The sequence below is a fragment of the Chiroxiphia lanceolata genome, chromosome 18, assembly GCF_009829145.1.
Source record: "Chiroxiphia lanceolata isolate bChiLan1 chromosome 18, bChiLan1.pri, whole genome shotgun sequence".
Taxonomy (NCBI): domain Eukaryota; kingdom Metazoa; phylum Chordata; class Aves; order Passeriformes; family Pipridae; genus Chiroxiphia; species Chiroxiphia lanceolata.
The window spans coordinates 11,518,593-11,541,608 of NC_045654.1; the positions used below are offsets into that span (position 1 = coordinate 11,518,593).

Here is a 23,016-nt window from a genome sequence, read left to right on the forward strand (position 1 = left end):
GTTGCATAAGTCAATGATAAATCAAACTAATATATTTTAAAAACTAAGCGTTAGGAGGTTTTGTAGTTTAAAAGAAATCACAACAAAGCACGAGTGCTGACTTTTTATCACCTCTCCTTTGAGACCCAGTTTATTTCATCCCTGATGTGAAGCATGTAGTACAAAACAAGATGACCTGTTTTCATCCTTGGTATAATTCCACTAAAGTAAAAAGCCTTATGCCAGGAATGAATTTGTCCCTATGTAAAAAAGGTCTTTTCTCCTCCCAAGAGGAGACTGAAACCGGGTTCTGTCTGTTTTCATCAACTCTCTTTATCTCACATCAAGGGTAGCTGATTGAACACAAGGAATTCCTAATATGAGTCACTTGTCATTCAGGCTCTTCTGGTTGAGGATACAGCGTTTCCAGCTTTGTTTGGCAAAGTGAAAATTACCTTGTTTAGCAAGCCCAGCAACTGAGGGGAAAGCTGGCAAATGATCCACGTGGGCTCAGTTTCTGTATGTGACAAATGATCCTGAAGCGCTTCTGAGATGTGAATATAAATAAATCTTAATTGTGGTGTTGTTTTCTAAATATATTCGAGGTATGGGGATGAATCTTCCATGTTTCATTCAGGAAGCACTCCAAACTTGACTGCAATAGCACACCAGGAGTAAAAGAAACGAGAGCACAGCTTTTGGATTTTAGTGATCATTTGGCTGGAGGAATTTTTGATTGGCATGTACTCCAGACCACTGTTCAATGCATAGATCTGTCACCAATTATAAATTATAGCTAATTATAGTTATAAATTATAAATTATAGCTATTTTCTAGACACTAAAGTGATGGGTACTAAAATGCTCCCTCACTGGCTCCCATGTGTATATATGTATTTTATAGCTATTTTACGTTACAGGAGAGTTTGCTTCTCAAGACAGGTGGAGTTCTTGTAGCTCTCTCTGGATCTTGTCACAGAGATTCTTTGAGTGTAACTTACAGGTAGACTTTTAGTTCCATTTCTAGCTGTCAGTAGTGGAAATATTCAGTAGAGGCAGAGAGTGCACTTTTTTTTTTTTTTAAATGATAATACAAGAGAACCAAGAGCCAGAAAATATCTAATATAATGGTTACAGTCATTTTCCTTGTCACTTTTCCATCATTTTCATTTCTTGGTGCAGTGAGGACTCTTCCAAAACCCTCTGAGAAAAGCTACCACTGCTGCTTGCTGGAATCAGTGAGAGTCTGAAAGGGACATTGCTTAAAGTTAGTGAGTAAGAAAAACTATCACAATGTTCAGTACTGTAATTTCAAGCCAAGTTCAGGAATTTGGGGGGGGGAAATATATTATATAAACCAACCTGGGGTGATAAACCCTGAAAGTTTGTAACAGATCTGAATAATTTTTATGTTTTCCTTGAGAACAAGGTTTGAAAGAGTAGATGTGAGGGTCGTTATCTTAATGACACTGCAGAAGTCTGGGCAGTCACAAAAGCTTTCTCACATAGTCAAACTGTCTTGGGAGAATCTAATTTGCTGTTGAGGTATAATACCAAACAAATGCTTTTCATTAAGGAGCTGCATGAAACAGTATCAGTCTAACAAGGGGACTGGGCCTTTGAAATGTAAACAAAGTGGCTCCTCAAGGTAACATCCATTGCCTTTAATTGAATCTGCCTTGAAAACAGCAGTTTCCTTGGCAGAAGAAAACAAACTTTTACTGGCACGCTGCTTCACCCCTCCAGCTCTTACCTCACCAGATTTGGTATCAGGGGAGTTTGTAAGAAAACGAATACTTTTTTTTCTAAGTGTTGTAAAGCTTTCTGCTGCTGTCACAACACTGGAGTTTAGCTGAAAGGAGACAAGGTGTTAATGTGAGGGGCTGAACTGCAGCAGTGTTACCACATCCACTGTGGGCCTCTGCACATCACCTGCTAGGGGAGAGAGAGGTGAGCACATCTTGGACCTTGCACAGCAGGCACTGGGAACCAACTCCAAACTTCTGCCATGTTTATTTTGGAAAATTATGGTTTTATAACCCATGCATGTACCTCCAGCACAGCCCTGAGGTTATTCCACCAAGAAAGACATTGCAGGACTGCTGTGATTTTTCTTCTCTGTGACGGTCTGAGGCTTGATTATCAACAGGTGTGTAACCCCTGATACAGGAACCCAGATTTAGGAGGATTTTTCTGTACAATCCCAGTTGTACAGATGTAAAAATAACCCAGCCCAAGTACCTGTACAACATTATTTTACAGGATCCTGTCAGTACGTTATGACACAGAAATACAGACGCTAAAAGAGAGGATGAATTCAATATCATTCTGAACTCATGGTTTCCCACATTGTTGTGCATATTTTGTGGGCAGTGTGTTTCCTTGGCTCTGAGACACGCAGAAACCAAGTCAGCTTCTAAAAACATGTAAATTGTCTCACTGACTGCCCTAACTTGTGCCTCAGCAAAACTGTTGCCTTTGTGTCTGTGGCCACCACTATCCATGATCTCGGGACTGCTTCTGAGAGGTCACACATGTCTGGATCTCCTCAGAAATACTCTTTTTGGGTCCTTATGGCACTGTGCTGCTTATGGAAAACCACAGCTAAGCCCACTGTTATAGGGCAACATGACATTAACTGTTTCTGCAAACTGGAATGTAATGGATGAGCCATAAAAGTAGACAGAAATAAGAACAAACACTCAAGCTCGACCAACTGAACAAGTGAATGGGCTCCCATTCAGGTAGAATAAAGCATCCAGCACAGGAAATAGCATGTGTTAACTTCAAATAACATAAATCCTAAAGGATGTGATACAGTGAGTGTGTTTATACTTTTATTTTTGTATATATGCAACTAATTGTGCAAAGGTGATACTGTTGCTCTTTGCAGAGGTAACATTAGTTCTGTATTTACCATCACCCTTGTATCACAGTTGACTTCTAGATATTCTCTCTTCTCTCTTGCTTTGGGTGTCTTGAATCATGAAGCGAAAATGCATCTGCTGCAATGAAATTAAACAACTTGGAAATTTACAGGAAAAGAAAAGGCATTTTTTTGGATCTGGGGACATGGTTGATGATTTTTGAAGTCTTATCTGTGTTGACGTTGTTAAACGGATGGAAAGAGGATTTTATTCAATTAAAGTCAATTAAAGAGGAGTTAATTACTCCACTTCTCTGCACTGTACAACAGGGTTGGTTGGGAGTCTCCACTCCTTTCCTTCCCAAGTTCTGCTGGCTTCTCATTTTTTGCCTCTTTCAAGCTTTGATTTTCTATTGCACATTTCCAGCATCATAACACAAGTTTCAGTGGAAATATAAACATCTGGCTTGGCAGACATGTTCCTTCACTAATGCAGTCATCAAAGAAACACACAGTTTTTTGCAGAAGGAATTAGAAACAACTGGAGGTAAAAGATCCCATAATGTTTGCATTAATTTCTCTTAGAAACGAAAGTCTGCTAAATTTACAAGTCATGAAATGCAAAGCTTTACACACTAGGAAAGCAGCTATAGTGTATAAAGGACACCACATGAGAGATTTAGCATCTCATAGCAAAATGTCCTTTATGGTTGGGATGTATTGGAGAGGGTGTTTTCCTAGACATTGGGAAGAAATGTTCAGCTAAGTGGAAGTGGCCCAGTATTAGTGAATGCTTTCACTACATATCCTAGTAAATGTATTTGTCAGCCCTGCTGTTTTAATGAGCAGCAACACCCTAAAAAACTCCCTTTTTTTTCCCCCTCTTTGTTCTGAATACTGTTATTTTCTGTGGGGTTTTTTTGTGGGGTAAAAGCTTGTTTACCTTTTAGAGAATAATTGCTGAAGTCAGCTAAGATCCTCCGAAGTGCATTAAATAAGATTTAAACCTGCAGTGGGGATATTTCAGGAATAAGATTTCTAAGTTTAGTCTCAGTGACTGGAGCTTCTTTTGTGGGGACTTTTATTCAGTGTGCAGTAAATGCAGCTCCAAGCCTCGGTGAAGACTGTGTTTTGACTAATTTTAGTTTTATGGGTGTCAGTTAAGAATCCCATGTGTCTCGATGGCAGAAGCTGCTTCTTTGCACTTTGTGGCCTTGTGGTTAGCAGCTTGTCAAACCAGGGGTGGTTTTCTCTGTTTGAGCTATGTCTAATGTTTATTGGAGATTTTACACCTGGCCCATGAAAGCTCCCTGACAAACGTGGGGCTCATTTCAAGTGCAGCATCCTCAGAATTTCTGTTTGATTCTTAAAGCTCCTGTGTAAGCCATGTAAGGGCACATGCCAAACCTGACAATGAATTCAAAATGCAAACTACCTAGAACTAAACCCAAATCCCCACACATGTAATGGAAAGGGATTTCCCCAGCATTTTCTTTCTGCTCACTGATATGGTTTACATCGTGTTATGTGTGTGAACGTGCTTTCACTTTCCTTTATGCAAAGTCCTGGTACCAATTTGCTACTTTTTGGTAGCCTCATACTAAAACCAAGAGCTATCCTGAACAGAATGGGAAAAGAGTTTAAGGGGTGTGATTTACAGTTGAAATTTAAACTCGGAGTGAAGAAAAATGCTTGCTGTGTGTGTCTTGGAGTTGGACTCAAAGGGACTTCCTTGGCCCACTGCCTGTGTTCTGATGTCCATCTTTGTTTGGGAATCTAAACAGTCAAAGTTTAGGTCCTTAGAGGAAAGAAAGAGATAAAATTACTGAACATTCACAGCACTGTGGGAAGTACCACCCAGGCATCTCTGCCCAGCTGGGAGAGCAAAAGCAGATCGAACCAGGATTCTGCGCTGAGAGCTGCAGTGTCTTGGAGGGCAAACTGAACTGCTGCAGGTCCACACCTTTTCTACACGAGCAGCTTAGATTGTCTCTGGTGAGGAAGTACTTGCATCATCTGTGTTTCCTCCTCATGCTTGCACTGCTTGTTGATGGCCTGTTTGCTGAGCAGGAAGGCAGCACAGGGCAGCTTCTGCTGCAGATGTGTGTGCTCAGCAAGTCCCAGGCCAGTGTTGGGCACTGGCAACGCCACAGCCAAAAGAATAATCCCACAGGAAAGGCTCATAATGTGGCAATCCCAGTGTACTTTCAAATACTGGGTGAATTTGGGTGTAGTATTCCTGGAAGTGCTCTGTGGAACTCCAGTGATGAACCCAGGATACCTCCATGGCACACTCTGCGTACGCGGTGGGGGAAGGGGGAGATGATCAAAGGAGAGGATGATCAAGGATCTTATTTCCCTGCCTTATCTAGTTCTTGTTGCTACATAAATAATGCAAATATAAGTGCAGTCACAAGGATCCCAGTCTTCCCTCAGCTGTGAATATATTCAAACAGATTTAGTCAATTATAACAAAGATACAAAAACGACAGAAGTCTTTATTTATTACAGCAGAGCTTCTACAACAATTAAACAACCCCAATAAACCTCAGTTCTTCTTTGAAAGGTTTTTTGTATGAATACTAAGCTTGTAGCATTGTGGGACCTGAATTAAAACCATCCGTTGGGCAGGAGCATTGCTGGATAGAAATGGGAAGGTGGGCAGCTTGAAAAGAAAGAACAAAGTCATAGTTCCAATGGCTTTAATTTGTTAAAGATCTTGTTAGGGCCATAAAACTTTACCAGGTACTGTAGTTGCTTAGTTTAAGGAGGGAGGTCTGGTCTGGTCATTCATACCAAGCTGTTGTTTCAGTTCCCAGCCCTGAGGTTTATAGGCTGTCGTGTATGGAGCTAGTCCTGAACCATGAGTTTATTGAATATTTTGAGAGTTTGAGGTTGTCTTTCCTCTCCTTCCTACCCTGGATTATTAGTAACTACTTGAACCTGAAACAGTTCCATCAAATCTGTAGCAGCATTTTGTGTATTCTCTTTGGAAGAGAGAAAAGGTTTTGTTTTCTTTTTCTACAGTGTAATAATTCAAAAGAACAAAGCAGTCAGGAAGCAGAGCATTTCTTCCTTCTTCTAAGCACCATCTCCTTCTAATAACACGCTTAATATCTCTGGCATTCATCAAAGGATTATTTAAAAGAAACAGAGCCTGTAGGTGTGATACTAATTACATATGTGAAGATGGATGTGATGCCAGGGCTAAGTGTCTGGCTTACTGGTGATGAATGTGAGAGGGAAAGGCAAAGCCAAGGCCACACCAGGAAAACTTCTCTTTTCCCTCTCAACTTGCTCTTTGGCAATTCCACTCCCAGGGTTCACAAAAACAGACATTTGTCATTTTCTGAAAGGGATATATATATATAGATATATATATATATAGATATATATATAGGGGCTGAATTATAGGCAGGTCAAGGAAATTAAGAGACCATCATTTCAGCACAATTTGGATAAAGCCCAGAAGCACAATTCATTGCAGAGACAGGTAAAGGTCTGAGCCAAAGGTGATCCTTCTAATTCATTAAAATACAGACATTTGCACAAGGACTGATGCAGAAAAACAGGCTGACAGGGCTACCTCCATAGCAATTTACCTTTTTTTGGATGAATGTCTCCATGAAATGTCTCAAAAAAAGCATTTTCCCAGGAGCAATGATCAAAAGTGTCAATGGTCTGACTTAGGTCTGCCCAGTGAAGCAGGTCTGTGTGTTGGGGTGCATGGACAAGGAGACCTGCAGTGAGAATGCAAAATACAGCAAGTGCATTTAGCCAGAATCAGTGTCCTTTGGTTGCAAAAATGAAAGAGCTTGCAAAATGCTTCTCACTCCTGAGGAAAAAAAAAAACAACATTTTTGGAGTTTTTCCAGGACCTCTTACAAGTTTTTTGAAATCAGTTCACAGTGAATCAGAGCAAATAGAAAGAAACATCTCAGAAAATCGATTAAAAAAAATTAGCAACTTCAGAGAAGTTCATATCTGGCCTTTGGAGAGCACTGACTGGATGAGTTTTCCTAAATGCATGCCTTCTGCAACTACATTGGCTTCAGAGAGTCTACAGGAAAAGTGAGTTTGAGCCATTGTTTAGTACATCTTGCACTGGCATCTTAAGCTGCCACTCTGGCTCCCTTATCACCTGTGTGTAAAGAATCTGGCAGTCTATTTAAAAGTATTATTAATAGGATTTTTAAATTACACTTGTGCTTGAATGAACCAAATGCTTCCACATGACAAATTGATATGAATGCTTTTAATAAACAGAAAAGGAGAAGTAGGTTCATCTGTCCCTGGGGGCTTAGCTGGCTCCATTCATCCTTCTTATTAAATCTTGTCTGTATGGCACTGTTGTTTGCATTGATGGATTGCTTGCCTTAGCCCATAAACTTGGGTTTCTCCTGTGCTCCCATCTCATATGGCAATGAGATCCCAGGCTCAAAGAAGTACCTCCACTAATAAGGAAGATTAATAGATGTTCCATGGACCAAAACTTTCCTTGGCTGCAGTAAACTCAAGGGGGACTGGACAGCAACAGATGAGTCAGAACTGGCTTAGACTATATTTTGTCAGTATAAAATGCTTCTAGCTAATTCATTTGGCAAGAGATTAGAAGTTAAACAAAATTAAGTCCACACTTTTTTCTTTCCCTCTTAAAAAAAAACAAAAACAAAAAAACCAACCCAAACACTGCAATATAACAGTAATAAAATCAAACTGAACTATAGAAACAAGGACAAGCATTCCTCTTCTTGTTCTCCTGTCCTGGATAACCCCCACTACACAATAGCAGGCTTTTGTTTGGAATAAATGCTAGAAAGTTTATGGACTATGTCAGCAAGTATTCATCGTAAGAGTGAAGAAGGGATGTGTCCATCCTCTGCTTTACCTTTGACAGAGTATTTTTATAAACATGTGTTCTAGAATGGGAAGAAAGATTCTGCAGGAATACCTGGGATGAGTAGAAATGGGGAGACTATGGTAACTGTTATTTCAGTGTTTTGACATGGCAGAGCAAAACTGAAAGTAAGTTACCAATCTGATGATAAAACTGTATTTACTCCAATAACATAAACTATCTTCTAATTGAATTTCAAGCTGAATTTTTAATAAAGCTGAAGCCAAGGACAGTGAAAACATTAAAAGCAAACTCTAGAGTGTGTAACCAAACAAAATTAAGAGTAGCTGGAGCAACTTCCCACTTATGTCATGGACTTTGAATCACTGCTGACTTTTTAATATATTCTCTTTTAGAGACAGAATACAAGAGGGCCCCCATTTCTTATGGTGAAATTCTCCACTGTGCATCACTTTGGCATTACTTAAAAAGCAGAAGATACACTGTAATGACCTCAGATTGTCTAAATATTGATCAGATTAACGCTCTGTGACTGCTGGTGACTAGAGTGCAACAAGGCATCTCTTTAGATTCTTTAAACCTTATCCATAGCTTAACGACACCACTCTTCCTACAGTTCATCAAAGATAATCATCCACCCTAAACCAGGTACCATAAACAGAAATTCTACTTTCTGTGTAACACAACTCCTCTGCAGCCTGTAAGGGCAGCTGAACGCTCTGCTTTTTTTGGGTCTGTCACTCACCCTTGAGGTGTGGTCTCCCTGTAGGCTCCAAAGTTGCATTTGAACGTGATCTCTCCAGCTACAGAAACCTGACTCCCTGTAAGCCAGCAGGAGTTTTGATGTTCATTTCCATGGCAGCAGATTGGGCCTTTTTCGTCTGAAAGGCATCCCAGTTTCTCAGAAGGCTCCTTCTCATGGAGCTTTACAGTCCTCAGCTAAACACTTCCCTTGGGTCTGCTCCTTTATTAGCCTTGGACAAAGAAAACATCAAATGCTAGGAAATCAGAAATTTAGTATTTTACACTCGTAACATACTCGTTACATTTGAGGACACTTAACTAAGCAAGGGGCAAAAAAATGACTATCAGGCAGACTGATAATAAGTAGCTTGAAATCATAATCATTAGGAGGGTGTACTTTGATATTTGAGTGGTAAATTGCCAACCCATGCAGTGGAATGGTAGGATGGAAAAGATGACAACATCAAGATTGTTGTGACAATGTCTGATTGTTATTTGTGTGTAATTTAAGGAGTAACCTAATCTTCTGTGCTAACACACATCAAAGAAACAAGAAATCAGTATTGCTAAAGAGAGGGCAGTTTTATAATTTCCAGACTGCCCTCCTTATAGCACAGTTCTCATACGAGCTATCATTAATTTTGTGTATAAAGTACATGTTTAATGTACATTTGCCTTCTCTTCATGACTTTTCTCCACTAGCCTTCTTTATATCCATTAGTTTCACGTTCTTTATCTTTGTATCACCTATAGTTGAAGGATGTCATGTGACATAATTGCATTAAACATGCGTAAAGAAATGTACTTCAGTTAATACATGGCAAGATAAACGAGACTGTACTTTAAGAGTTATGTCTGTGCAAGATAAGGCAGTGACCAACTATTTTCAAAACATTGTCCTGCCCTTTTAAAATTATATTTACCAGTTTAAAGCTGCAAACCACTTTAATAAGCACGACCTAATCAATCCCAGAACCAGCAGGAACTTACAAGTGTCTACAAGTAGTTCACCCTCACCAAAAGACCCCGTAGGCATTTCAGTGCCCAATCCATGTGCACATAGGTATTCATTTATAAAACACACATGCTTGTACATATGTTCTGTGCATCTACATTATAGTGTTTAGGTAAACAGTTAATTCAGTTAGCCTCTTTACTATGGATGTTATAAATAAATCTGTGTCTAGGAACAGGCTTTCCACGGATAAAGGCTGAGCAACTTGCTTACAGAGTTAAAAAAGGACTTACAGAACTGAAGAGGTCCAGCCTTGGTTTTAAAAGGATGTGTTGTATGAGTGTCTGCAGTAATGTGTATCTACACAGACACTGAAAAATATTGCTGTCTTACAAACACATACAAACAAGAGCACACATGTATACATGTATATCCATCCACACTGTGTCATGGATTCACACAGACCACCCATTTGAGAATGTGATGATTCCAGAAGCAACACCAACTTCTTGTTATGCCCTGTTTTGCTCTAAGAATCTGCAAGTAGTGTTAGGGCTGATCTTTCAGACGGCTCCATTTCCTGATCCAGTTCACAGCAGGACCCCAGGAACAGCTGTGGGAGCGAAACTGGTGGAACTGCTCCCAGCCCGGGAGCAGCAGCACAGCAAAGGCTCCTGTGGAGGGAAGGCAGGGACGTGTTAAGTCAGCCCTGCTACTGGAGACAGAGTTTCCTCAAACCACAGCCTTGGAGATACGCACAGATGCTTTAAAGTACAACCTTTCCTTTGCATATAATAAGGGAATTCTGACAGCCTGTTGGCACACCCACCAGGAACAAAGCTCCAACAGGCACTGTCAGCTGCCCCAGGGCATTACATAAGAATAAAAGATTGAAAGGTGTGCTGTGGGGATGATTCATATACCTGAGGCTTAGACCAGGTGCTCTGCAATTAACTGCATTAACCTGCAGCTGGAGTGAGTTCAGAGCGAAGGTTACCTGTTCTCAGTTCAATTGCTTTCAAACCTGTACTGGGGATTATATTCAGTTATTTATACGGCTGGGTTGGTTTTTTCTGTTGTTGTTTTTTTGGCTTCTTTTTCTGTCTGGTTCTGCTGAGAGGTTTAAAAAAAAAAACCCAGGGAGTGCTGTCTGTATGTTGAGCTCTAATAATATTTAATGCAGAGTATACAGCAATTCTCGTTCTAAAGTTAGAGGGAGGAACCACAAAAAGACGTTTCAAGTTAGGATGACATTTATTTGGAATATCCACTGACTTGGGGTAGGTGGAGGGAGAGAGATGGCTTTGAAAAGCAGAATGCTTACAGGGATAACCCTTTTTCAGTTTTACAGAACATGGCAGGGCTTAAAAAATGTGCCTGCCTTAGCACATGGACAGACTACATGATCTCTTTTGAAATCTGCACAGGATCTTTTTACCCGCTGGGTTTAATTTCAGAATCCAGTACAGTCATTAAAGAAAATAAAATTATGTTTGTTCTTTCATCTGGAGCACAGAGCAGTATCAATTTTTCATTCCCTCCTCCTTTGCATTCCCCCTTCCAAAAAAAAAAAAATAAAAAAAAATGTATAGATGGAGGAATTCACCCTATAGCTCCCCTAAAATTTCTGATCTTCAACAGCTGCTTTGAATTGATTCTGTATACATGGTTGCCTAATGTGTGCAGCATGTAACACTGTTTCTGGGCTCTTGAACATGAGCTTGCCAAAACTCTAATATTTTATGTACTGAACTTGCAATTGATCTAGAAGGGTCTGTCTCTATCTTCCTAAATGTCTGAATTTTCTGATCACTCTCCAATGGAATAATGGAATATTCCAACACCAAGTCTGAGCACTTCCCATTCACTAACATGAAGTAGAATAGTCTTCATTTAAAGACAGGGGAAACACAAAGTCAGACAATGGGCTGGAGTACCCAGGGACATTTCCCAGCAATGCTATCTCATTATACTTGAGCCATGCTGTTGTCTGTGCTCTTCCCCATGCAGATACAAGTATTCCTCCCACTGTGTTATAATCATTTCCAAGTAATAATAATAACAACAATAATAATAATTCAATAATAATAATAATTCAGTAGGGAAAAAAAAATCTGGGCATCTGAGAGTGATCTAAATGTAACATTTCCTCACCATATTTCACCCTGGGGTAACTCCACTGTGCAGGGAAGTTTTATGTGTCTTACCCTGTACCACGCTGGCAGCTTGTGGGTTTGAGCCAGGTTGATTCCCAGTGCTTTAACATTTCTATCAAATTCCTGCTTTGGCATGGGAAATGCAGCCTTGTCAGGTTATGTACGATGAGGATAAAAGAAGAGATTGGATTTTGTAACATTAGGATGGATTGTGGTTTAGGCTCAAATAGCCAGCAGACACCCTGGCCCAAAACACAGCCTAAGTCTGTCTCATCCTGCAGCCTGACAGCCTAGATCAGACATCCTGCCAACCAACTAGAGATAGATTTTAGTGTCATCAGATGTCATCAGATGAGGGAAAGAATGTACTAGAAACACACCAGTCGTGACTTTTAGACAGAATCAACTTTCATACGTGACCTTTATGCTCCTTTTGTTAAATCTGACATGCCTGCCTTAACTACTGGATCAGTCTCTCCCGTGCCACTTGCATGCAAGACACACAAAGCATCTCTTCTTTGTGATCTGGAAATAATAAATAGCATTCCAAACAGTGGGATTTAAATTTCTCACTTTTCATGCTTCCTTCACAGAACGTGTGATGGCCATCCCACTCTTAAAATTCAAATGCCAGATGGAGAATGTCCAAGAGCAACTTCCAGCAGTGATTAAACCCATATCATACAATTCTGGCACCTAGGAATGTAAAATGGATAAGCAGGTCATGCCAAAAGTCCATCTAGCATGATACCTTGTCTCTGCCAGAGCCTTTAGCAGATGCCCAGTGTAAGAATGGGTAAAAGAGAAAGCTCTGGTGGAATTGGTACTTCCTCAGAAAATCATTATATATACTGGGGGAGTAACATGTACCTGTGGGGAATATCATGTGTGTATGGGAATGTTTGAATTATTGGATTTTAGGTCAGATCTGAACTGGGTCAAGGATTGCTAAAGGTTAAAATTGATATTATTATTAAATCATGCAAATAAAAATTACTTTAAGACAACAGTGTAAGTTAGAGTGAGTGAGAAGACATGCATGTTCACATAGAGAGGTGTGGAATTTTAGCTTACATCCCAAACTAGCAAATCATCTTAAACCCATTGGGAGAACGTGATGAACTCAGAGGTCTTTTCCAACCTTAACAATTCCACAATTCTAATAGATTATAATGCATGTTAGTTTTCCCTGCATGACAGCTTAGAGTTACTGATAACACTCTAAAATTGTTCTTTTCTTCTTGCAGGGGACAAAACTACAGGCTTTATGAAGGGGGGCACTGTAAAGGTATAAACCAGTTTTCTGAAGTGAGAAACACCATAGAAATAAGACCAAAATAATGAATGAATTTGGAAGATATAAGATAGGGAGAACTGACTGGTCTGTTGCATCCCAGCTCTCAGGTGCTGAACAGTTGATGAAAGACAATGCCATCTTCTTATGGAATAGGGATATTACAAAAAGCATATGAGAGAATTAAAGACTGCAGCTGTCACTGATTTTCAGTGAGGGAGATTTTTCAAGTTTTGTAGGTCAAATCTTCTTTTTTTTTTAAATTATTATACCAAGCCTGAGAAGTTTAGGAGTCTGAGAATGTGCTGATTTACAGGTTCTTTTGTTTGTTTCTCAACAACTGCATTATCCTCACGGTTTTTTGAATCTGGCCAGTTATGGAAGTACCAAAAAATATGTAATCTTATTTATTGCCTTCAATAGAACATGAGTGGTAGACCCAGAACAACACTTTATGGCAACTTTGAGGGTCTGCAGCTGGAAGCTGCAGGCACTGAGGATACCTTTCAGCATCTTCCAGAAGAACAAAACCAAGTTTTATAGTTCTCTGCAAGCTAGATGCTTCAAATATTTGTACCAGAATTTTATTGGAAAGATGCTTTACAAAATAACATAGAATCATAAAATCACTTAGGTTGGGAAAGACCTTTAAGATCAAGTCCAACTGTTCCTCCACCGCTAAACCACGTCCCCAAGCACCACATCTACAAGTCTTTAAAATACCTCCAGGGGCAGTGACTGCACCACTGCCCTGGGCAGCCTCTTCCAGTGCTTGACAGCACTTTCCAGGAAAAAATTTTTCCTAATATCCAATCTAAACCTCTGCTGGTGCAATTGGAGACCGTTTCCTCTCCTTCTGCCCCTTGTTCCCTGGGAGCAGAGCCCGACCCCACCTGGCTCCCCCCTCCTGTCAGGGAGTTGCAGAGAGCAAGAAGGTCTCCCCTGAGCCCCTTTTTCTCCAGGCTGAGCTCCCCCAGCTCCCTCAGCTGCTCCTGCTGCTCCAGCCCCTTCCCAGCTCCGTTCCTTTCCCTGGACACGCCCCAACACTTCAATGCCTTTCTTGTCGTCAGGGCCCCAAAACTGACCCCAGGCTTTGGGGTGGGACCTCACCAGTGCCCAGTACAGAGGCCCAGTCACTGCCCTGGTCCTCCTGCCCACACTATTCCCAACCCAAACCAGGTGCCATTGGCCTTCTTGCCCACCTGGGCACTCACAAACACAAGGAGCAGAGATCCTCCTGCACCAGAGTTCATTTCTTCTTAAACCAGAGAACGTTAAGGGCCAGATATCACTTTTCTCCTTTTGCACCATCCAGGTGGTACACAAGTGCTGTAGGTTATATAAACTGGTGCCCAGGAGTGGGAGTTCCTGGGAAGTGGTTCCTGTGCCTGCAATACCTGCCCCCTGTGAGTGCAGTGAGAGCCACGAGGAGCCCCAGAAGACAGTTTGCTTGGGGTCTTACTGCTCCTGTCCATTGTCACCTGCTTTCATTTGTATTTGTGAAGAGGTGCAGACTCATACCTGAATGAGAGAGAGATTCTAAAAGGCTGCTTTCACCTTGAAAAGTAAGAGAGGACAAGTTATGGTTGGAAATGAGGGAGGCAATGACAAGAAAACTAATTAATCCTCACTATCATATGCAGTTTTCATGATGTTTATGCCTTTATAAGCCTAGATTTTGCTGCAAGATGTGTAAAGAGTGCATGCAAAAAGACTGATGAATAAAGTTTATTGAGTGGTGTATATAAGAAAAGAAAATGTGCGTGCATTTTCTTTTTTCTTTTTTTTTTTTACTGGACCTGTCCTTGATTTTAGTGTAGGTAGAACTTTCTGCTGTGACCTGTGCTTTAAAATTATAACATCCTTGTAATATTAGAGTACAAACAAAAAGGATATTCTCCTACCCTTATGTAATTTTAGAATTATCAGGTTTATTTCTGACCAGAAATCTTTTTTTTTTCCTTTTTCTTGTCTTTTTTTTTTTTTCCCTCTGCTTTGCCTTTAGTTTTGTTTGTTGTTTTCGTTCCTGAGAGGAGAAAAATACTGCATCTTTAAATTAGGAGTAGCTGAATAATGAATCTTGGGCAGTGAAAAGGCTAATGTGCTGTGGAAGAGAAGGAGTTTAATCTAATTTAGTTGGAGGGTGTCTGTCTGTGGTGTTGTTTTCTGGACTGTGGGAATAGAGGAGGGAAGCTGCCCCAGTGAATGGTTCCTCCTGAGCCAGAATCAGTGGGGAGTCCCTTAGATGCCACTGATCCGAAGCCAGGCCATGAAAAGGGGATTAAAGAAATGTTCTGATTTGCAATTCACACTAATGCACCCCGTGGAACCTTTGGTAATATTTCAAACCACATTTCAAGGGAAGTGCCCTTAAAATAGCCAGCTAAATTGTATTAGAGCAATACTATACGACCCACTCATCCATTTATGATTTGGTTTTGTTTTTAATTCTTTTAACTCTTGGTGGTGGTGGCTTTCTAAGGCAATTAAAACTTTTGTGCATTGTGAATATTCGCACTTGCATGGGAATATTTCTCAGTGTGCCTGTCCTATTAGGCAGGCATGTTTACTTCAATTTTGGAGGAAAACTGCTACAAAGATACTGGGACTAGGAAAAAATAAGCCCATTTGGTTTAAAAAGGAATCATTTCTCTGCATGCCATTTAATTTTATTAATATCTAGTGGAAATTCAGTCAGAAATACGGGCTTACAAAGTTGCTAAAATAGTTATCAGCTTTCTTTTTGTGTGTGTGATCTTTTTACTTTACAGTTGTTATCTTCCGCCTGGCTAACATTTTATTTTTTAATATATATGTTAGAATTTGTTACTAGAATGGAATGTGTAGCAGATGTAAGGAGTTAAAAAGTATCTGAATAAATGCATACAAATATAAATGAGGGTAGGGTTATTGAATGGAAATAACATAAATCTGATCTCTATTTTTTTGTGTAATAAACAGCTGGCCAGAAATATTAAACCTGAATAACAGTTAAAGCTACAGACCTCTTAAACATAGGATTGCCAACATCAGTTCACGTTCTGCCATAACACACTATTGTTAATCATAAGTAATTTAGACTATTGAACTGAAAATCTTTAATGTACTAATTAACTCTTCAACTCCCCAAGCTGATCGTTTCATTTCTCTTTACTGCTGAAGTGTCAGAACATTTTATCTCAAATGGGTTATTTGGCTCTTCTTTAATCCCATTTCAGAAAACCTGGCCTGGCACTGTAATTTCCATTGACTCCAACACGGGTAGAATAGATGCAACTTTGATTTTCACCCTTCCCCATATCAAAGTATTTTATTACACTGGCACTGTAATAGATTATACAGCATTAAACTTTGCCACTGCAGGGATGAGGGGTGGTGGTGTGTCTTTTTTCTTGGCTTGTTTATGGTTTGCTTTACCTACAAAATATTTAGTCATGGTTTGAATTATCACATGCCTTATTAAATATTCGGGTTTTTTAATCTTTTCCTTACGGGACAGAAGAAGAGCTGGACTTTAAGATACAGATTATTCCTCTGCACATTTTTGGGAGGTGGGGAGATGGATAGCTTGAGGGAGAAATGCATCCTTCCTGTGAGTTGGCACATTATTTGAAATCATGTTTAATTATAAAGTTTCATTAAAAATCTTTTGCTTAAAATTTTAGAAGCCTAATAAGATTTCCATTAATTTAAACATATCACTATTCCCACAACGGCCCAAATGCTTTCTTTTTCCTCTTTCATCCATGGTTAAATATGTAAATAAAATGTCTAAAGTCATTCTTCAAAGAAGACAAAAGAAAAAAGAGCTGAGGGAAAAGACAGCCATAAAATTCCTCCCAATTCTCCATAACATTTGCCAGAGGGGGGCCAACTCCTAGCCAGGGCCTAGCAGCAGGGGTGCCTGGCTGCTCCATAGAATCACACATCTCAAATCCCACACACAGGAGAAAAAAAAATAAAATAAAATATCTTTTCAGCTGGAGCCATCAAAAGGCTCTTTTCATTTATTAGTTACAGAGGTATCTTCCAGTTGCTGATTTCTCAGCGCTCTCATTTTTTCTGTAATAATGTTCTATTTGTTACTTTCACTGACTCAGGCTCAGTTGAATGGCTGATACTCCCAGATAGCTCTTTAAAAATATAGAAAGTAAAATAAAACGATCTAAAGAGGGATGCACTGGCTAAAATAATGGCTAGAAAAACAAGGCTGATTTAAATTGGCACATGAAAGATCAATTAAGAGAGACACAACTACAAAGGTTGGAGGTTTCCCCCTGCTTTTTTTTTTTTTCTCACTTTCATTTATGTTTCTTTTTGCCTCTTAAGAGAAAAAGGTTGTTATCAGTGTTGTAGAAGAAACAGGCCATGTTTTATTTCATGTATTTTTTTCTAGATTACTTTAATAGCAATGGCGATAGAATATCTTTACAAAAATACTTGTTGAAAAAAAGAAATAAAAACAAGCTCCCAAACAATCAAGTTGAGCAAAGCAAACATTGAGTATGTTCGTTCTACGCATTATTTAAGTTCTACTCTTTATTATTATTTAAATTATACTTTTTAAAGTATTCTACTTTCTGAAGTAGAATTTACTTATCCCTTGTAAAAGCTTTCCCCACACTTCCCTACTACCCCCAACTGAGCTCTCTAGAAGAGGAATCAGGATGAATACAAATACTAAGAAAACAGGCTTAGATTAATGAAGAATGGAAATGCCCCAACACACACTCTCTCACACACATACACACACACAGAGACACACTAAAATAAATAAAGCTCTTTTTTTTTTTTGCACGTAACACTGCCTGCTTTTGTAACATTCCCTAAGGAATCTAAAAGTGCCCAAGGAAAGGTCAGTCCCTAAGTCCAGGACTTTATAAATATAAATCCACTGAAAAACCACAAAAAGGACTACTGTTTTAAAACCTTTTTATAGTGGCTTTTACTCCTAGGCAAAAACTAGCCACATCTTCAGGGGTTTCGGAGGCAAACATCAGCCCTGGTTTGTTGTCCTTGCTTGGATCCATTTCACCCTTATCACAATTGAGGAAGCCAACAGTTTCCTTTCTAGAGCCTGGTGGGGTATTAACTCTGACCCTGCGGGATTTGGGAGTTTCCAGGAGAATCCGTGTTCTTTTCGATAAGAAACAGGCCCTAATGGAGAGGAGCCCGGGTTTGTGTGGGTGAGCATGAATGAAGAGAAAGAGAGATTTGCCTTCTTCATTAATATGTTCGCTAAAACTAGGCTCGAAGGAGGGGGGAAAGGGGGGCTGAGTAGAGCTAATCTTTGACTTCTGATCACAAAGTGCTCCTTTTCCCTCTGTACAATTGCGAATTATAGTTTGGCTTAGGATTTAACTTCCTCCTTCTGGCTCTCATAGACCAATAAGCAAAATAAATCTCAAAGCCTAACTTTGAAAGCGAACGCAACTCACTTTAGAAGGATTCCCATCTCCCAAATCTGTAAGTGTCTTTTCTATAGTGGATGAACCAACTTCCCCAGGGGTACGTCTCTAGTTAGGGTTTCTTATTTAAGGAAGAGGAAAAAAAAAAAAAAAAAGGCAAGCTACTTTTCGAGTGATGCCATACCTTGATTAAAACCATAATCAGGTACTTTTTCAGCAACCCTGCCTGTCCTGTTCGTTTAGGAATTCGAGACAAAGCACGACATTTGAAAACAGCTGAGATTCCAGGCTGAAAGCAACCATATTTTATGACCCTGGCAGCGGAGAGTTTATAGCACTCGTCATAAAATGCATCCTCCTACCCACATCCTCCCTGCTAAAGCTTTGCCCCCCCTCCAATAAAGGCAGTCAAGGAGGCACCACCTTCAACCCTCTTATTAGGAGACACGAAGTCTGAAGCCTTCGCTCTCCCTGGCTTCCTACCTGAGCGAGGGAGGGCAGGCTGACGCCTTCTACAGAAAAAATCTTGTTAAACTTTCAAGGGAGGGCAACGGGAGGTAAAGGAGAAAGGAAGGAAAAGACAGAAGGAGAGAGAAACAAATGGGGCTTTTTCTAATCTGTGCCGATCAAGGAGAACCTGTAGGGGTCCTTAAGGAGGTTTCAAGGCGTTCCGAGTGATTGGAAAGTAATCACCGTGTCAGCTTCACCTTTCTCATGCAAAGTGGATGTCGTATGCGAGGCGGATCCTGCACAGGTCTTTTTTTTTTTTTTTCCCTTGGTGCCTTTTTTTTTTTTTTTTTTTTTTTTACTTTATTTTATCCTCGGACTCAGCCACCCCCCAAAAGCCCCAGCTGCTCCGGCCCCGGGAGTTCCTGCCAGGCGGGAGGAGCGGAGCCGGCACAGACAACACGCACACGCCAAGCCCAGCTCGGCAAAGCGCAGCCGAGCCGACCTATTGCAAACCCAGACCAGAGGGCGGCGAGGAGGGAGCGGGGGGGATTTTTCAGGCCCCCCTCTTCAATGGCTTAGATATTTCCTCCTCCTCCTTTATTCTGCACTCGGATAAACCAATCCCCACCTCTCGGCGCGAAAGTGCGGAGCCGTGACCCGTTCTAGGGAAAGGAAAAAAAAAATCCCTGGAGAGCCCCGCTGCACCAAAAAGCCTCCCGGGACATGTGCGAATGGAAGCGGTGATCGCTCGGATCTGATCTGCCCGGACCCAAAACTATCCCGGCATCGCTCTGCCGGGAAGGAGGAAGAGCAGGAGGAGGAGGAGGAGGAAGGGTGGTCGGGAAGACGCATCGCGAAAGTGGAAGCCCGGGGACAAGAAAGTTGCCGGGCTGCCCGCAGTAAGTTCCGCGCATCCGTGGGCTGGGGGGACCGTCCCTTCTTCCCCCGCTCCCCGCGGGGCCCGGGCGATGCTGCCCCGCACCGCCGCCCCCCGCCCCGCGCCCTCGCCCGGCTCGGGGGCGATGCTGTGCCGGGCAGGGGCCGGGAGGCCGCTGCTGTGACCCCCGAGCAGCCCCCAGCGCCGCTCTCGGGCCCCACGGGAACCGCCGCGATGGGGCCGGCGGCCGGGAGCGCCGGCAGGACCGTCCTGCTGCTCTGCTGCCTCAGCCGCTTCTGCGCCGGCATCAGCTCCATGGACATCGACCGCCCCGGCGACGGGAGGTGCCAGCCCATAGAGATCCCCATGTGCAAGGATATCGGGTACAACATGACGAGGATGCCGAACCTGATGGGGCACGAAAACCAGAGGGAAGCTGCCATCCAGCTGCACGAGTTTGCCCCCTTGGTGGAGTACGGCTGCCACAGCCATCTGAAATTTTTCCTCTGCTCCCTCTACGCCCCGATGTGCACGGAGCAGGTTTCTACCCCGATCCCAGCCTGCAGGGTGATGTGCGAGCAGGCGAGGCTGAAGTGCTCCCCTATTATGGAGCAGTTCAATTTTAAGTGGCCGGACTCCCTGGACTGCAGCAAACTGCCCAACAAGAACGACCCCAATTACCTGTGCATGGAAGCCCCCAACAACGGGTCCGACGAGCCACCCAGAGGGTCCAGCATGCTGCCACCCATGTTTCGTCCCCAGCGGCCCAGCAGTGGCCACGATCTGCAGCAGCACAAGGACAGCCTCAGCAGAACCTCCTGCGAAAACCCCGGCAAGTTCCACCATGTGGAAAAGAGCGCTTCCTGCGCGCCGCTCTGCACTCCGGGGGTCGATGTTTACTGGAGCAGGGATGACAAACAGTTCGCTGTCATTTGGATTGCCATCTGGTCCATTCTGTGCTTCTTCTCCAGCGCTTTCACTGTACTCACTTTTCTGATAGATCCTCAGCGTTTCAAGTACCCCGAGAGGCCCATTATCTTCCTCTCCATGTGCTACTGTGTCTACTCGGTGGGGTACATCATTCGCCTCTTTTCAGGTGCTGAAAGCATCGCCTGTGACAGGGACAGTGGCCAGCTCTATGTCATCCAGGAAGGGCTGGAGAGCACTGGCTGCACCATTGTCTTCCTGGTGCTGTATTACTTTGGTATGGCGAGTTCCTTGTGGTGGGTGATCTTGACTTTAACCTGGTTTCTAGCAGCTGGGAAAAAGTGGGGGCACGAAGCAATCGAAGCAAACAGTAGCTACTTTCATTTGGCAGCCTGGGCCATCCCGGCCGTGAAGACCATAATGATCCTAGTTATGAGAAGGGTGGCTGGTGACGAGCTGACAGGGTTGTGCTATGTTGGCAGCATGGATGTGAATGCCCTGACAGGGTTTGTACTCATTCCTTTGGCTTGTTACCTGATCATTGGCACTTCTTTTATTCTTTCTGGCTTTGTGGCCCTTTTTCATATCAGGAGGGTGATGAAAACAGGTGGAGAAAACACCGACAAGCTGGAGAAACTTATGGTCAGGATTGGTGTCTTCTCAGTCTTGTATACAGTGCCTGCAACCTGTGTGATAGCTTGCTATTTTTATGAAAGACTGAACATGGATTATTGGAAAATTGTGGCAACTCAACAGAAATGCAAGATGAACAATCAGACTAAAAATTTAGACTGCACGATGAATAACTCTATCCCAGCAGTAGAAATCTTTATGGTCAAAATTTTTATGTTATTAGTTGTGGGCATTACTAGTGGCATGTGGATCTGGACTTCCAAGACTCTTCAATCCTGGCAAAATGTCTGTAGTCGGAGATTAAAGAAGCGAAGTAGGAGAAAACCTGCGAGTGTCATTACGAGTAGTGGAATCTACAAAAAACCTCAGCATCCACAGAAAACTCACCCTGCAAAATACGAGTCGACATTACAACCACCCACTTGTGTGTGAGCAGGTTTTAGAGAAGACTGTATCTCACCTTACAGACTTACACACGTCCACAGTAGCAGTCAGAATTTAAAAAAAAAAAAAAGAATGGTGCTTATTTTGTCAGAGCAGCTTGATATCTCAAGGCACAAAAAGTGTATCATGCTTAATTCAGGACCTGTTGAAAAACTGAAGGGAAACGTACTTATGGAAAGGTTTTCAGTGAAAGAAATATTGTGAATTAAAACAGTCTGTTCTGTTACTAATTTGTAGTTAAGTATTGCATCCAGCCCTCAGATTAAAAAAAAAATGGAATTTAAAAAATAAAAAACAACATAAAAGCAAAACCAAACACAACAACAAACAATTAACTTTTCTGTGCAGCTGAGCTGGATTTCCTACAGGTTTCTGAGTAACAAGGTGTAACCAAGATTTGTGGAGCAACGATCTGGTTTTAAAAGTGCCCGAGTGAGCATTGTCTCTTCAGGGACTCTAAGGTCCCAAGGAGGCCTATCCTCAGAAAGGATTCTATCCAGGAAAGCAACTTCCGTGCTAACTTTAAAGTCCTTTACAACCCAGCCTTGTGGGTTTGGAGTGCCTAAAAATAGGTTCAATCTATAATGCTCACCAATATTCTTTCACCGAAAGAGAAACTTCCTGCACCAGACACAAACTTTGTGAATAAGAATAATGTGCAATACATTTTTTTTTTTCTTACCAGGACATGAAAAGAGAAACAAGTATTTTGCTGTACATAAAGACAACAAAAGAAATCTCTTAACAAAAGAACTAAGAGGTCTAGTCCTCAGAAACCCTTTAGTGTTACATTTTGTGGCTTTTTAATGGAAATCAAGCCAATGTTATACACGTTTGGACTGATTTGTGCAAAAAAAAAAGGGGGGGATCAATTCAAAGAGACCCAAAGGGCTTATTGACTCTTTCTATTGTTAAACAAATTCTCACTATGAATAGATCAAGAAGCACTAGATTCTGCAAAGGGAAGCTTTGTATAGAGTGATGCTCTTTACTGTGCTGGGGGTGCACAGTTTTGTGCTGTATATATTTGTAATATACAATTATTTTTCATGCTCCACTATTTTATTAAAAATAAAATATGTTCTTTAGTTTGATAATTTTGTGTGTTCTAAACTTTCTCTGATGTGCTTTGCGGTTAATAAACTTTTTTTTCCCTCGATTATTTGATAAAAGCACACTTCGAATACAATAGTTAAGCAGAGAGAACACTCGTTTGCTCGAAATCGCAAGTTGGAATTAAATAAACGGATTTTGAAGTTGCATCTTTCCGTGAGCCTCTACAGCTGAGAAAACAGAATGGGAAGAAGCTTTAGTGATGTAAAAAGCTGCAGTGCTGTAGAGTAGTACCATGTTTACAAAGCACTGAGATTACAACAATGATCCTCGGTTAACACCCCTTTAAAATTTGCATAGGGTATGTTCAGCA

The 23,016-nt window shown here is 41.5% G+C and overlaps 1 protein-coding gene across 1 annotated transcript; it reads left to right on the plus strand.

Annotated features, from left to right (window-relative positions):
• The first annotated feature begins 19,742 nt into the window (after positions 1 to 19,742).
• On the plus strand, positions 19,743 to 22,765 carry FZD10 (frizzled class receptor 10). The gene has a single exon (XM_032706219.1). It carries the CDS (start codon positions 19,821 to 19,823, stop codon positions 21,576 to 21,578), a length of 1,758 nt encoding a protein of 585 aa, XP_032562110.1. The 5' UTR covers positions 19,743 to 19,820; the 3' UTR covers positions 21,579 to 22,765.
• Positions 22,766 to 23,016: the final 251 nt, after the last annotated feature.